A 14,658-nucleotide genomic window follows, 5' to 3' on the forward strand; every position below is an offset into this window, starting at 1 on the left:
TGGTCTCCTCATAGTCTCTGGCACTAAGGAGATTCTGATTTGAAGTACAAAAAGCCTGAAATGTAATATAACAGTCAGAAGTGAAGTTAAGGAAATGATTGAGAAACATTACCTTGAATAAATATTCTAATCTATTTTTAGTCATTTTATTTGGCTGCGGTGGGAGATGAAGATGTTGAGACACCTCCATAGATACTGATGCTAATCACAACAAAGAGCTTCACCATGTTTTCTTTGGGATGACGATCCATAGGTGTGGTCTCTACTTACCTACCAGTTTCAAAACAACTCCCCTCAACAAAGAAACTCCCCCAAAACATTTCAAGCCAAAACAAAGCAGAACAAAACAAATGGTTTAATTGCCACGATTCTACTTATTTATTTTTAATGAGGAGCCAGAAAATGGTATATGCAGCCTGGCTTTCATCTATTTGGGGTTCTATTGGGTTTTGAAACCTGGATGCTGAGTTCACTGTTCTAGGACACTCTATCAGACGTTTGGACAATGAGTTCAACTTGTGTTTGTTTACAGTGATATTAGATGTTTGAGGTTTATCCTGATGGCTACCTTCTCTGCCAAAAGCTCAGAAATTGGAGATCACCTGTTTCATGTGTTTCAACTGGCAGTACTCAAGCCTGGTTCTATCTCTTATTTCTACCTCCTTCTTGGGCATGTTCAGTGGACCAAAAGAAAGATCAATCTTTGGCACATCTTGTAGTGGCAGAGAAAGGAGAGCTTTACCAAAGCTACTGAGGGAATGCGTGAATCTGTATGGCTTGATGGCAGTTTTTCCTCCTCTGAGTCTTTAGGGTGACTGTCTCTTGCTAGACTGCACGCAGTAGAACAGCAGAAGGTAGTTTCCTGGAATGAAATTAGATCAGACTGTTGGGATTTAACACTCTCGTTTTGCCAGAAATTGCTGTTAGATTATTAAAGCGTCACAGCTTCATTTAGTTGCTTTGTAATCTGCTCTAATACATCTCTTTTAACCTTCCTGCTGATAGGGTTCTTGTGTAACAGACTCTGAAGGCCAGAGCTTGTGTTACTTCAGTGCTTAAGTCACTGCTGGGAGTAATATTATGATGGGGATAGTCAAAGGAAATATCTGTTCTTAAGGACAGAGGTTAGATGTTTGCATGAGCGGAGATGCCCCTTAATGGCTCTAATGTAGTTAGCAGGATGGAGTAACAACAGGAATCTGGCCGTGTAGGATCAAGCTCTGATTCCACAAGGCCATGCCTGGAGATGGCAGTAAGCTTCAGTGAGACAGCTGGCAGAAGAATTTTCACCCTCAAGACCCTATAGAAAGCCCTAGTTGCATAGCAGTGTACCCTAAATGTTACATGGACTTCTGTCTTGTCACCGAAGCACTTCTGCTTTCAGGAAGCACTGTAACCCTTCTCTTTTGAAGTCCTGGTAGATAATTGCTTTTTATGTTTATTTTGTTTGCATTTGAAAGTCTGCGTGGTGGTTGGGCAGGACCTGCTTTCATGTAATGATTCCTTTAAACTAAACAGGAGAAATTACTAATCCAAGTTGGATGAGAATGAGGGATTTGGGTGGCAGAGGGTGCCCTAGCATAGCCCAGACAAGGAGGGAAGCATTCTATCATTCTTGCTGTTGTTTTGCACTTCTAGAGTGGGAACAATTTGAGTGCCATCTATACACTGTGTGAGAGGGAAATATGAGTGGAGAGTGTCTGGCTTGCGAACCCATTGCAGAATAACTACCTTTAGACAAAACAAACACCAGATTATTTTGCATTTGCTTCTTTATTCTACAACACAAGCAACATAAATAGTTTATAATTTTTTTGTTTTGTTTTAAAATATTTCCATTTCAGAATTCAGTCTGAACAAAATATACACAAAATACAATTTGCAAGCCAGCTTACAGTGACTTCCCGACCAATGGACACTGAAGAACCAAACGAAGCAGCACAACAGAACGCAGCAGATATAGGAAGGGGTTTTACTAAAGAATAGGAGAAAGGTAGAGGGAGGAAACATGAATGAAACTGGGGAACTGCAGCTAGGTATGAACTCTGTAGAAGGTAAATCCAGTGTAAGAACTCTAGACGTTTACAGTCTCTCTTAAAAACATTAGTGGCTCCTCCTGAATATACAGCTATAGAGATGAAATCCTGGGAATAATGCTTTGTAGTAAAATGCTTTCTATGGTAGTCATTATCATGGAGATAGAATTTGCTTTTTTATTTTGGAATAGGAATAATCATTTCTTTGGCAAAATGGAGTGTCTACTCCCTTTGGCTTTCTATCAGTTTTCAGCTCTGGTCTGAGGGCCCATGGAAGTTTGGGGTGTCATAAATAATGACAAAAATGGATGTGGGGAAAGGGAAGGTGAGGGGAACTAAAAGACGGTGCTCCCTGCAGTCACTTTGTACTTTCACACCGCTTGCTCCCATCTGCTCCTTGAAATAGTGTGCAGTGCAGGGCTCTGCTAAGACATAGCTTGGCCCTACCTGGCTGCTCTCCCTTTGGTATCAAATCGTGCTTTCTTCCACTGAGCTGGGTGCTTAGGAGCCATGGCCTGACTGGGGAGGTTGTATTTATTTGTCCTTGAAGCTCTCCTGCTTCCCTTTGCTTTCTGGGGAAGCACAGTATTTCCCTGCAGACTATGCTAAGCCAAGGTGTGAAAAGGAAATAAGGCCTTATTGCTCCATGGATGGGAGTACGTAACTACCTTTTGGTAAGTGGGATGTTGAGTTGCAAGAACTGAAATAGATCCTCTTGCCACTTTTTCTTAACAAAAAATGCCTTCCATAGCCCCAGTTCCCTGAACTGATGTGGCAGGGGGAGAGGAAGCAAACCTTTGCTTGTGAATTTGCCAAAACTAAAGAGGATTTGAGGGATCTGGTCCCACAGGCAAGCTCATTATTGTGTTAATCCAGGATCATGCAGTGTAGCTCCACTGATATTCACAGTCAAAATTAGGGCAGTTCTCCTTCCCTCTGCTTTTGGTTCTTAACTTAACTTGGACCTCTCAGCATTAAGTGAAAAGAATTGTGCATACTTACACTAGGTGCTTTGTTATTTTCTTTTTAAATAGCCAGCCTGTCATGCTTGTCCAAAACTGTTTAGTATGAAATGAAACTGTAGTTGGTATCACATATAAAGGGGCAGTAGGGGAAACAACACAAAGAGGAGGTGAGATTTCTTCCATGCAACTTATATTACTTCCTGGAGAACCAGGCATGTCGCTGGTGAGGGCTGCTGATAGACCCTTATGTTGTATCCCTATAGAAGCTCTGCTCAAAATGGGGAGGCTCAGAGAAGAGGGGTCAATAGCTGCCAGATGTTATCTACATTGCATAAAATCCAACACTTGTGCTTCTGTGCTGTGGTAAGTTGGTCCTTTTTTACTGAAGGAGAAGGTACATGTATATTTTTTAAATGGATGGTATTGTATCATTTCTTCAAAGAACTGTGGAATTATCAGAAATTGAGGAAAAAGCAATCGACAATCTCTGTCTAATTTCACGTGCCATGCTTACCACTATGAACAGATCTACTCAGAAGTGATTATAACCAGAGTATTGTTCAAATTGCTTGCTTAGGCATAATCTTATAATACTCCTACAGAAATAAGACACGGGAAAGAAGGAGTTGGTTTTGTTGAATTTGTTGAATTAAAATCAGTTTATCACTGAGTAATAGCATTTCTAGAACTGCTAAAAGCGAAAATACTTAAATGATGCATGCTCAGTTTCCAGCTACAAAGTTGTACACAAGAGCTGGTGGTTAGAAATAAAGGTTTGCTGTGGTTGACTTCTTGCACATTAAAACTGGATCTGTGTGAGAGTGAAGGTTCTAGTTCTAGCCTGGGTGTACTGTGGTGCACTGGAATGTGTGCTGGCTCTTGTGGATTTTTAGGAATGAGGTGTATAAAGGACCACAGCAAAGAAAGCAATAGCAGAAACTATACAGGACTTTCCCCTTCCTGAGAACTTGTTGAATTGTATGCAGGACTTGAAGGATTCAAGAACTGAGTCCAGAGAATCAATATTCCCACTAAGAACTATAGCTTAGGCAGTCTGAGAGGTGGGCCTAAGCAGTAGCAGGAGATAGCAAATGCAGACAGCACGTGCAGCTGGACCGCTCTACTTGTTACTCTGTTTGATGCTCAGGTTTCATACTGGTCCTGCACTGAGATACAACATTCAGAGCAAATTGAGATTATATATGGTAACGTGGGATACCTCGAGGTGGGGAATTACCTCTTGGACAAATGAGGACTCATCAGTGAATTTTACAGTAAAATTAAGCAGAACTTGAAGCTCAAAGGAAAAGTACCTTGCTGGATCAAACCACAGGTGAAAACTGTCTGTCCTCAACAGAAACCGAGCTTTACTCCGGAAGAAGTGTACTGTTTTATCTGTGATGAGACAAAATGTCCTGTATTTGGTGTTTTACAAGAGAAGTTCTGCCCAGGTCTATGTAACTCTTTCCCCGATAATTTTTTCTGGATGTTGAATGAAGTCATTTATTGTCAAGTAAGTGTCTATCCTAGGAGAGAATTAAATCTTAACATCCGGATGAAAGAACATTAACCAGGAGATAAATGTTCTGATTCAACAGTAGTTGGTTCTATGCTGCTGTTACCTTGCACTGTGGGCTACAGGGCTATAAGTAAGAATCTGAATGTGTTATGGGAGAAAGGTGCATGGAGGGCTCCTTTGCGCTGCTGGATGTGTTTGGGGTGGTCAGAGCTAGGGTCTAGTGCCAATACTCTGCCCTGGGACCATTCTGTGCAAGTTCCTTCTCTGGGTAGGAAGCTTGCACTGTGAGGCCTGCAAACCCTGTGCCAGCAGCTTTAGGCCAAGCAGTCCAAAGTATGAATGGGACAGAGCACATGGGCCTATCAAATGGTGTCTTCACACTCAGCGTTTTACTATTTTGGGGCTTGCTAATGTCTATGGCTAAATTAGCAAAAAATAACTTGATGAACCAACTCCATGTCTTGCTCTCAGATTAATAGCTCCTGAAACACCGCTCACCTAAAGCCTACTGCTACTAAGAGTCCTTTGTACTCCTCCCATCCTTTTACATGATATTTCTGGAATGATGCAGTTACTTATGTCCTCATATGGTTTCCTAAGGGAGGGGTATGGACAAGGAGAGGCACTGAGGGTGACAATGGGCACTTAGTGCATAATTTGGAAGGAGAAGTTTAAAATGCATTGCAATATAGCAGTGCTTTGGTTGAGCAGCTAGCTAAGCGGGTAACACTGGGCTGAGCTGTGTTCAGGTGCTTGGCTGGGGGCAGGCATTTTCATCCCTAGAGCTTCTCTTTCTAATTTACTGGTAACATGTAGCCACGGTGTTTCCTAGATAACAGTCCCCCTTTCTGGAATCCTGAGTGGCTCCCATGGTACTGCTATCAGTTTTACTTCTCCAACATAAATCAAGGATTTGCTTCAGTTTTAGGTAAGCACAGTGAAGATCTCAATCCCTGAAATGACTGTATAATGAAAATAGTTTGACTATCCTTGCATACAGGTGTTCACTCTGATTCTGGCTGCTGCCTAATTAATGTCCTGCTTTAAAAGCAGTTCCATATAGATGCCAAACAAAAAGATTAACAAAATATAACCAACCACTTTTTTACCCAACCTAAAGATGTTTAAGAAAGCTATGGCAACAGAAATTGCTAAGAACTTGGTATATAATCTCACCTGCCCACAAGGAAGTACTCCATCTGTTGGGAAAACTGACCATTGATAATATTATCAAGTTACTTTTTTATGAAGTCAGTGCCTGTGGTAAGAACGAGTTGTTTTTATGGAATTTTTGGCGTTCCTGGAATAATTCTGCAAGTGAAGTTCTGACAGTAAGAGAAACAGTGTGACTGACAGTGCAGAATAGTACAGGACAAAGTATTCCCCACACAAAAATCTAGCAGTTGGCAAATGGGGAGTGGATGATGGAGGGCAAAGGCAGGATGACAGTGGCAGACTCTTAGTAAACATAAACATATCAGGTAGGGTGATGGCTATTCAGCACGTCTTTTTTTGACCCTCTATTTTTTTAGGTTCAAGATCTTAAAAACAGTTAGTTGTGCAAAGTCCAGGACTGATATAAAAAGATGACATTTTTTGAAGATGCATGGACCGAAGCTGTATATTTAGTTGGTATGCACATTTTCAAAGTCTTGGGAGAACATCATTAAGGAATCACCCCAGATTAAATTAGTTCTGATGAATTATTTAAACATCAACAAATGATGTAGTATATGAGTACAGGGCCCAGGGGCTGTGACATAATTTGTTAAGCAAAGTAACCCTTCGCTGGGTCCAGTGTGAACATCATTACATATGTATTTGACAATACAGTAGTCAATCCTTCCACTTCTCCCCCTGTTAATAATATTGGCAGATTGTAGTAGTCGTTATATAGAAGTACTGCACAGAGGGAAAATGTATCTGTACAAGGCTCTGTTCCCTCCCTGTTTACTGCAGCAGTTGAGAAAGGGGAAAGAAAAAGAAAAGTCAGTTACGTTCTTTTCAGACTATTTTCCATCTTGATTAATTTCAGTGTAGAGTGATAAGCTAAGTTTAGTGTCCTGGCTACAGTAGTTCTAGTGGATGCTAAAGTCAGCTTAACTGTAGTGTTTGAACTGTAGTTTGAACTAGAGGAACACTTCACTTTGTTGTGAGTGCTGGATACTGGCATGTAGGCTGGCTGTAGCTTTGCTCTGTGGTGTGTTTTCCCCTCTAGCTTCAGAAGAAACAGCAAAACAAACTTCCCTGTAGCCTTTTGGGGAAATAAATTATACATGTGGAAAAATGATCGTCTGTGGTCATAGCTGAAGTAGCAAGGGTGGTGCTGTAGAGAAGGCAGGTTGACAGTGCCTTTTTGTTTTCCCCCCTCCAAGCATTATTCCACAAGGGTAATGAAAAAAGGAACAGCCTGAGCTTGGTTCACCAGATCAAGACCTAGGATACTTCAGTAATCACTCACTAGTTCCCTGAATATGACCAAATTTCAAAGGCTCTTCTCAGAGCAAAATAAATTTCAACTTTCTTTGCTTAGCAAGGCATGTAGGATTGTAGTAATCTTTATTTGGTTATTCCTCTCATGCTAATTTTTGAATGGAAAAAGTTACTCTGAACAAGTGTCACCTTTTTAGTTATTTTTAGGTCTTGCTTGCTTGGCTTGATGGTTCCATTCATAGCAATTTAGAAGTGTGGATGTTCACCTAGAGTTTGATGTGGCTCCCACTGTTGTGAATTTGAATTAAAATGAAGTTTACTGAAATGTATTTTGACTTCAGTTACCAGCCTGATTTACTGGCAGATTCTGGGGTCATTCCAGACCCCCCCGGACACATTCATGCTTCACCTCCTCTGCTAGTATGAGTGAGAAACACACAGTCTCAAGTGGATAGGGGAAATACATCAACAAGCTCATTGTTTCTTAATTTATCACCAACAAATAGGCAGTTAATGAACCCCAAATACCTCTTTGTTATATATCTTGTTTGTCTTTTCCCCTTTGCAACAGAGCACAGCTAGTTTAAATGATGATATCATACACACGGCCCACTCTTCCCAGCCATTCCCGTACTGCCTGACGGACACGGATATCAGTCACATGGCAAGTCAGCTGGCTGATACATGGGAACACTGCTGGCTGGAGGGCTGTGAAAGTTTGGTCTGGCAGGGCCTGAATCTGGTTGAGAACTGTCAGCACCATGTTGGTCCATGCCTACAAACAGAATGGATACAAAAAGAAAAAAGACTCTTTAGAATACCCTTCTATATAGAGAATTCTCTTAGATGAGGCAGAAAAAAAAAGGTATCTTATCACTGCAGCTTCATGAAGAGGGCTCAGTAATACCAGCATATTAATTTAATGTTAACTGTCTGCATAATTCTGTACTGTATATTACTGTTTGACTTTGTAATTTATGTATCATTCTTCATCACCTATTATTTCATCCCAAAGTGAGTAAAGATTTAATTCTTTTACTGATTTGCTTCCTCAGACATGAAATAAGTTCCTATTTAGCAACAGAGCCCAGTATTTCTGCTTTGGAATTAACAAAAAGCTTCTTAAATAAAAAGCATTACAACAAGTACCTCCACATTTTCGAAAGCCCTAAGTAGCCTGAGGTCCATAGCAGTAAGCAAAAGACTTCATTGTTGGTTGTTTTTAGGAAAGTGCAGCTTTGGCCTCAGTCAAAGAAAAACTCTTAGAAGCTGTACTGGTATATGCCTGATAACACCTCCTCATAAGACTGATTTTCTTTTGATGGAACAGAACGAGGTTTTTACCAGTGCCAACAGCTGAAATATTCAGTCCTCATCATGATGATTTCTTTAGGTAAGGACTATAGGATGTCTATCTTATGAAGAGACTATAATTATTGTGATAAAAGCAACAGAAAAATACTATAGGCACGTTTTAAATTATTTCCATTATTAGCATTCTTTAAGTGTCCTACCTGTATCTGGGCTTCTGCATCTCTAACAGATATATTCAAGGAGCTGACTGTGGATCCTGAGCGTGGTCTCTTCTCTTGTCTCAGGATCTCTGGGCCAGCACTGAATGAATGCCTCATTTGACCTTGGTCTATAAGATGTTGTGGCCTCTGGAGTATGGGTGAGTCCTGCCCTCTGGAGCCCAGAAGCTCCCCTTTCTTTTCCACTTTTATCTCTTTGGTGAAGGATGTCACAGACTGCTGCTGCTTTCTTTTTTTGTATTCGGTCATGAATTTAGAGATGGTTTTGTCAGCGGCTATGGTGTAGATCTTATTGCCAGCGCTCTCCCACCATTCTTTTTTCCTGGTTTGTTCTTTTTTCTCTGGTTTAGGACTTGAGAGTGGGGGCAGTAGCAGCATTTCTCCACTTCGTGGTGTTAGGCTGTCTCCCAGTTGGTCCCTTGTTTGACTCCGGTCATCTTCTGATGGAGTGTCCTTCCCAGACTGCCCTCCAGTTGATGGGGTGGAGGTTTCTGAATGAAAGGATGGTAAAATGAAGAATGGGTCTCCTTTGAATGCTGGAGGCTCCTCTATGTTATTCTCCAGGTCTAGGTGCATCTGGATATAGTTATTGCACAGTTCCATGCAGAGCTTATGAAGCCGCTTGATCAGCCATCCCCAGTCTGCATTGCTGACAGGCTGTACACTCAGAGATGGTATTCGAGCCCTCCACTGTCTCTTCTCTTTTCCCCGAGGGGGACTGACCTGGGCAGTTTCTTCAAAAATGTCTTCGTCTTCTGAAGAGCACTGCTGTGATGAGTCAGTGCTTCTCTCATCGTCCTCAAAGAGGATCCTCTTCACTTGCTCTGCAGTGATGTTCTCCTGGTTTGTCAGGATAGCACAAATCAAAGCATGGAAGTAAATATTGAAACTCATTGCTGACTGGCGATACAAGTTGGCAGCTCCACTAATGCCAGACACTTTTTTTAGTAAGCACTTCAACCCAGGCCTGGTGTCAAACTCTCTGGCTGTTCTATAGGAGTCCAGCAGTAAGTCAAAGATGACAGCCAAGTTTTGCATGGAGATGTACCTGAGAAAACCAGCCAACTTGTTTTCTGGTACTTGTATTGTCATTTTCTCCTCTAAGTTAGAAGGGCCTTTGACAAATTCTTCCAGTAAGATGTCATATAAATTCTGGAGCAGTACTTGGTGTGACAGCAAGCTCACCACTATTGTCCTGAAAGGAATACTTGGTAAACCAAGTATAGGAAGGAAAACAAATATATAATTGTATGTTATATTTTTACTAGAAGCATGGGAGCATTTCATACTTTAGAATCTAACATGAAGGATGGTGTAAAAGGCCAAAGTTTTAGAGCCTTGTTACAAAGAACTGAACAAAGGTGAACTTATCTAGAACAGTCTTTCAGCCTTCCTAGAAGATGCTTTCATGAGTTAAATAAAATAACTGACCACAGCAAGAGCATTAATGGAACTTTGTAGAGGCAGTATTAAAAAAAAGCTCTACTATATATATATAAAATAAGTAAAATATATAATATATATTAGGTGAAATATATATTATATATAAATTATATATATATATAATACTATAGCTACAGGTACTCAGTATTTTCAGACTGCTATAATTAAGGAATTTGTTAACATATAAATTATGTAGCACTTTTACCCTTGGACAAGTACATTTTCTATTTTTGCTGTTACTGAACTCAAAGCTAAGAATCATTCTTAAAACTCCTTCACTGGCATTTCAGCAAACTTCAACTTTGCCATGACAAGTTGAGACTTAAGCTGGTTTGCCATTTGCTCTCCATTTCCAATAATGCCAGTGGTATATCTTAAAAATAAAATGCAGAGAGAACCAACCAATAAAAAAAATAATCTTCAAAATCATCAGCAGTGCAATGAAACATGCAAAGAAGCTTAAAGTCCTTATGAATATTTGCTCCTGAGACTTCAACTTGAATACTGAGGTCCTAGCCCTGTTTCTTATATGTAATACTGGGCAAATTCTCTGTTCTAGATCTCACTGATATTTTATTTGCACATTTGAAGTTTTCAGGTAATTCACTAATAAATAATATCGGCAGGCTTACAGGCAGGGAGGTTATGAAGAAAGGGTGGATTATAGTTAAAACAAGACATTGGCATCTTGCAGATTAAAAATTATAAACTGTGAAGCCCATCTTAAGTAAGTTAGTAATTGTAAACAAGTCTGCATCAGATTAAAGCTGTGGTATTTTAAATAGAGTTGATGCGTGATACATACTTGTTTCAATTTAGGGAACTACGAGGGATCACAGTTTAGGAAGCATTATTACAAGCTGAGGAAAAGACTTTTCACTTCGCTTGCAATACTGAAGTTTTAGGTCAACGTTTGAAGTAAACTTTCATGTAACATAATATGCTCAATTTAAGGAAAAAGAATTGTAGAGGTCTTGTGTTAATTGATTTGTAAAGCCAAACAAATGGTCCTTATTTAAAAAGGAAAGAAAAAAACAAAAACTAAAAAAGACAGTTCTGAGACTTTTGAGGGCCTGACATATACAGAAGCTATAGGTGAGAAAGAACAGTGCTTCAACGGTTAGCTTATCTATGTCAGCTCGCTTACTTAATATAGCTGTAGCTGTCAGTGCTGATATGGTGGTTAAAATTAAGTCTTATTATCTGACAGTGTTACAATCTTGATTATTAATACATACATTGGAGCTCCTTGTGGGGAAGTAGCTTTCTGCTGTAAGAATCATTAGAGGTTCTGACTCAGAAAAGCTCTTAAAAGCACATATAATAGAGTTAAAAGTGTACTTGATTTCAAGAGACTAACCCCATTCCAAAAGCAGAAGCAGTATGAACGAGATCTGCTTTCTTTATAGTAGCTATTAAGGCAATTTACAAGGCCAATTTTAAAGTACTACTCAATTTTAAAAAACAACAAAAAACAAAAACAAAAAACCCCCCAAAACTAGAACAGAACTATAGGTGAAAACATGATGCCAAAGATGGCTACGGACACTATTTTCTTATTCTGACTGAAGTTTGGACCTGAAGTGTATCATTACTTTTAGGAAGAAGAAGAGCTCCCTTACCCCAGCTTCCTGTGAAACGGATGCAGCACCAGGGAAACAAATCAAAAGGGAGAAGAGAAAACTCCACTAAGGTTAAAGTAAAACTTCAAAGGCCATAGTTACTAGCATGCAAGACTAGCATATTACTATGCTGCTAGCAAGTAATATGAAAAGCAGTGACATGCTGTCCACTTTTCAGCCCTGATTTGGTGAAAAATGAGTATTGCTGGGGTAATATTTCCCCATCAGGGAATATGCTTTTTGCAGTTGTTAGACAAAGCAGTATGAGATCATTCAGAGTTTGTATTAATTGCAAGCTTTATTTGTTTAAAGACTAACTTCTTGGTTGTGTGGTCTTTCTGCCTGACCATCCCTGGAAGGGCCGTCATATTCTGACTCCTGGTTACATGCAATAGTTTAGTTTTGAATGAGTCATTCAGTTTTGAATGAGAATGCCTGAAGTGTTCCAGGTTTGCTATCTGGTATAAGACTATTTTATGTCATGTACTAAATACCTTGCAATACAAATACAAACCCTGAATGCAGCACTAATTCTTGGCCCTGTGATACTATCACGTTTGTTCAAACAACCAAGTGCAAGCAAAAAGACATTTCCTTTTGCAGGATAAGACTAAAAGTCATGCAGACATGTAGTTTTCTGAGGTGGTAAAATATAAAAGGTTTTCTTTAAAAATAAAAAGTGCCAAGCAAAAACAGAAATTCCCTTGACTCATATGCTGACAGCTTTGCAGATTTTCATGTAGCCTCTTTAAACTGCTCCAGATTACCCATTAGCCTTCTTCAACCTTCTTCATCCAATAATACTGAATTTAAAAGACCAGTAAGTGTAGCAGAAATTATTTCTTTTGCTAGGTATCCCTACAAATATAACAGCACCTTGAAAGCTTTCTTCAAGCTGGTATTTTTACTCCTTTAAAAAAAGAATCTCAATATGACAAAGGTTTTCCTAATATTTATTTCCTATGAGAATTCTTTTCCTAGCTTCATCTACTTACTTTCCTTTCCTTTAAAGATTTGCATGACCTCCTTTAGGTACTTGTAACCTACCAACTCTTACTATCTATTAGAAGTTTTTTAAAGGATACTTGTAGAGAGGCACAGCCTCTGTTCCTATCTCCACCAACCTGACAATAATTTTACCTTACTTTTAATATAATAGTGTTTTCCTGAGAAGATAGATAATTTTTTTACCTTCTCTGGGTATGCCCATTTGGTTTCTTATCTGGTGGCAGGTCAATGACGAGCACACATGACTGGGCATGTTCGAACCCTTCCTTGTTGCTAGGGGTCTTTGGGGAGCACTGAGTCTCCAGCATGAAGACCTAGAAAATGACAAATTACATAAAACAATTAGGTTTGTCATGTGCAGTGGATCCATGGAGGGCCTCACAGCAGAATTTCGTGAATTGTGAAAGATCTATGACAACTTATTTTACAGTGATGATAGGAAGCTACTACCTATAAGTACCATGTATAGCAAAGACCTGCTTACACAGCCCATTCCTCCTAGAAAGGTTTGTTATTGGAAGGATGGTTTTCAGCTGCAAGGAGACAGTGGACCCCTAATTTGTACTTTCTTGGGAGGGGAGTAGGGAAACAACTCTCAGTTGCTGTAGCTTTGTTTCATAGTTTAGTAGATGTGTCAAATCAGGCAAATGCCTCTCAGGGGTGTCTCTTAGAGAGGCCTAACTGCTCAATTTCCTACTTTATGAGCTTTGCCTCCCTAGAGATTTAGTTTTAAAACACTCTTTCTATTCAAAATAAAATCTTTCTCTGCCATGTTGTTTGTGATCACAAATCCTGAACATCTGAGGCATCTCAAATTTTCAAGCTGCATCAGGATATGATTAAGGATATGATTAAGTCAGAAATTGACACCAAACATCTGTCGGCTCTTTTAATCCAGCTGCTTACACCCATGCAGAAACTGCCAAATAATGACTGCAGGTCATTAAGTCCAGTTTGCTGTATATTCAAGGAACTTGTTTCATACAAACACTTTCTCAAAATGAACAACATTCACTGTAGATAGAAAAACCCTGAGAAGGTTTTCTCCCAGACTTCTTTGTCAATTAGGATTTAATGTTGACACTGAACTAATGATTTAAAAATCATCACTATCTTCTAATTCTCAATAACCTTCTCTTCAATCTATACTCATGTGCTCATAAATGCACAAAAAAAGTATAGTCCTCTTCAAGCTCTGATTTGAGGAGTTGAATAAACCCAGTTATTGCAGTGTAATATCACAGTCTCTGTTCTAATTGATTTTTCTTGCTGTTTGAATTTATCGCTCTTTAACAAAATAGTCAGAAATGCACATGATGTTCTAGATGAGTATTCATTCATATTCTATTTCCCTTTCTCTGGCAGAAATGTTTCCACTTATTTATGCTAGAATTGCCTTTTTTAAAGCTATACTACACAACAGGCTTGTAGTCCTGATCAAATGCTAAGCATTTCCCCTAATGCCCACTTACAGGGTAAGTCCTAATGTATTTGTTTCTAGTCTTCATTACTTTTTCTCACTATTACTGTTAGATAAATGATAACCTAGTGATGAGGAAGTCTCATTCGATTTGCTGTGCTAAAAATGTACTGAAAGAAAAGCCCTAAGTTTAAAGCCTTCTCCACCTTTCCCTGAAATATCAGTCTGTACCTGTTGTGCCATTGCTCTGATTCTCCAATATTCAGCCTCAGCACTCGGCGAGAGGGAGGGGGCTGCCACCTTCACTTCACAGGCGTCTCCACTAAAGCTTTCAGAACCACTGTGGAAATAGCCCAATAGGTTCTATAGAGAAACACAACATCAGACTTTCACTGTGTGTTAAATCAGTGGTTGTAGAAATGTTGAACCTGTTCATGTGCAATACAAAATTCATAGAGGGAGGGATCTCTCCCAGTACTTTCAATGAACCACCTGCTATTCAGTACTCAGTGTATTTGATGCAAATGCGGTACAGCAACTTATATACTGGTGAATTAAAGGAAACTTTTTGTCATGTGGTTGTAAGTTGAAAAATAATCTATATGGAGCATGCAGCAGCATGATCAAGTAAGCAGCTTTGTCTTCTGTCTACTTTTAACCAAGTCAGAAGAACTGGAAGA

General features: G+C 39.5%; 1 protein-coding gene across 6 annotated transcripts in view; it reads right to left on the bottom strand.

Annotated features, from left to right (window-relative positions):
* Positions 1-1,754: 1,754 nt before the first annotated feature.
* ARFGEF3 (ARFGEF family member 3) overlaps positions 1,755-14,658 on the bottom strand; it is a 76,691-nt gene continuing 63,787 nt past the window's right edge. For 4 of the 6 annotated variants that reach the window (XM_015858408.2, XM_015858407.2, XM_015858406.2 and 1 more), the window contains 5 exons: positions 14,210-14,341; positions 12,742-12,872; positions 11,551-11,559; positions 8,468-9,692; positions 1,755-7,728 (listed from right to left, as the gene is read on the bottom strand). In XM_015858408.2, coding sequence (XP_015713894.1) covers positions 7,537-7,728; positions 8,468-9,692; positions 11,551-11,559; positions 12,742-12,872; positions 14,210-14,341 — 1,689 coding nt within the window. In that variant the 3' untranslated portion in view covers positions 1,755-7,536. The remainder of the gene's footprint in view (positions 7,729-8,467; positions 9,693-11,550; positions 11,560-12,741; positions 12,873-14,209; positions 14,342-14,658) is intronic. The other 2 variants (XM_015858405.2, XM_015858409.2) reach the window with 1 other exon arrangement.

Source organism: Coturnix japonica, chromosome 3 (genome assembly GCF_001577835.2).
Source record: "Coturnix japonica isolate 7356 chromosome 3, Coturnix japonica 2.1, whole genome shotgun sequence".
NCBI lineage: Eukaryota > Metazoa > Chordata > Aves > Galliformes > Phasianidae > Coturnix > Coturnix japonica.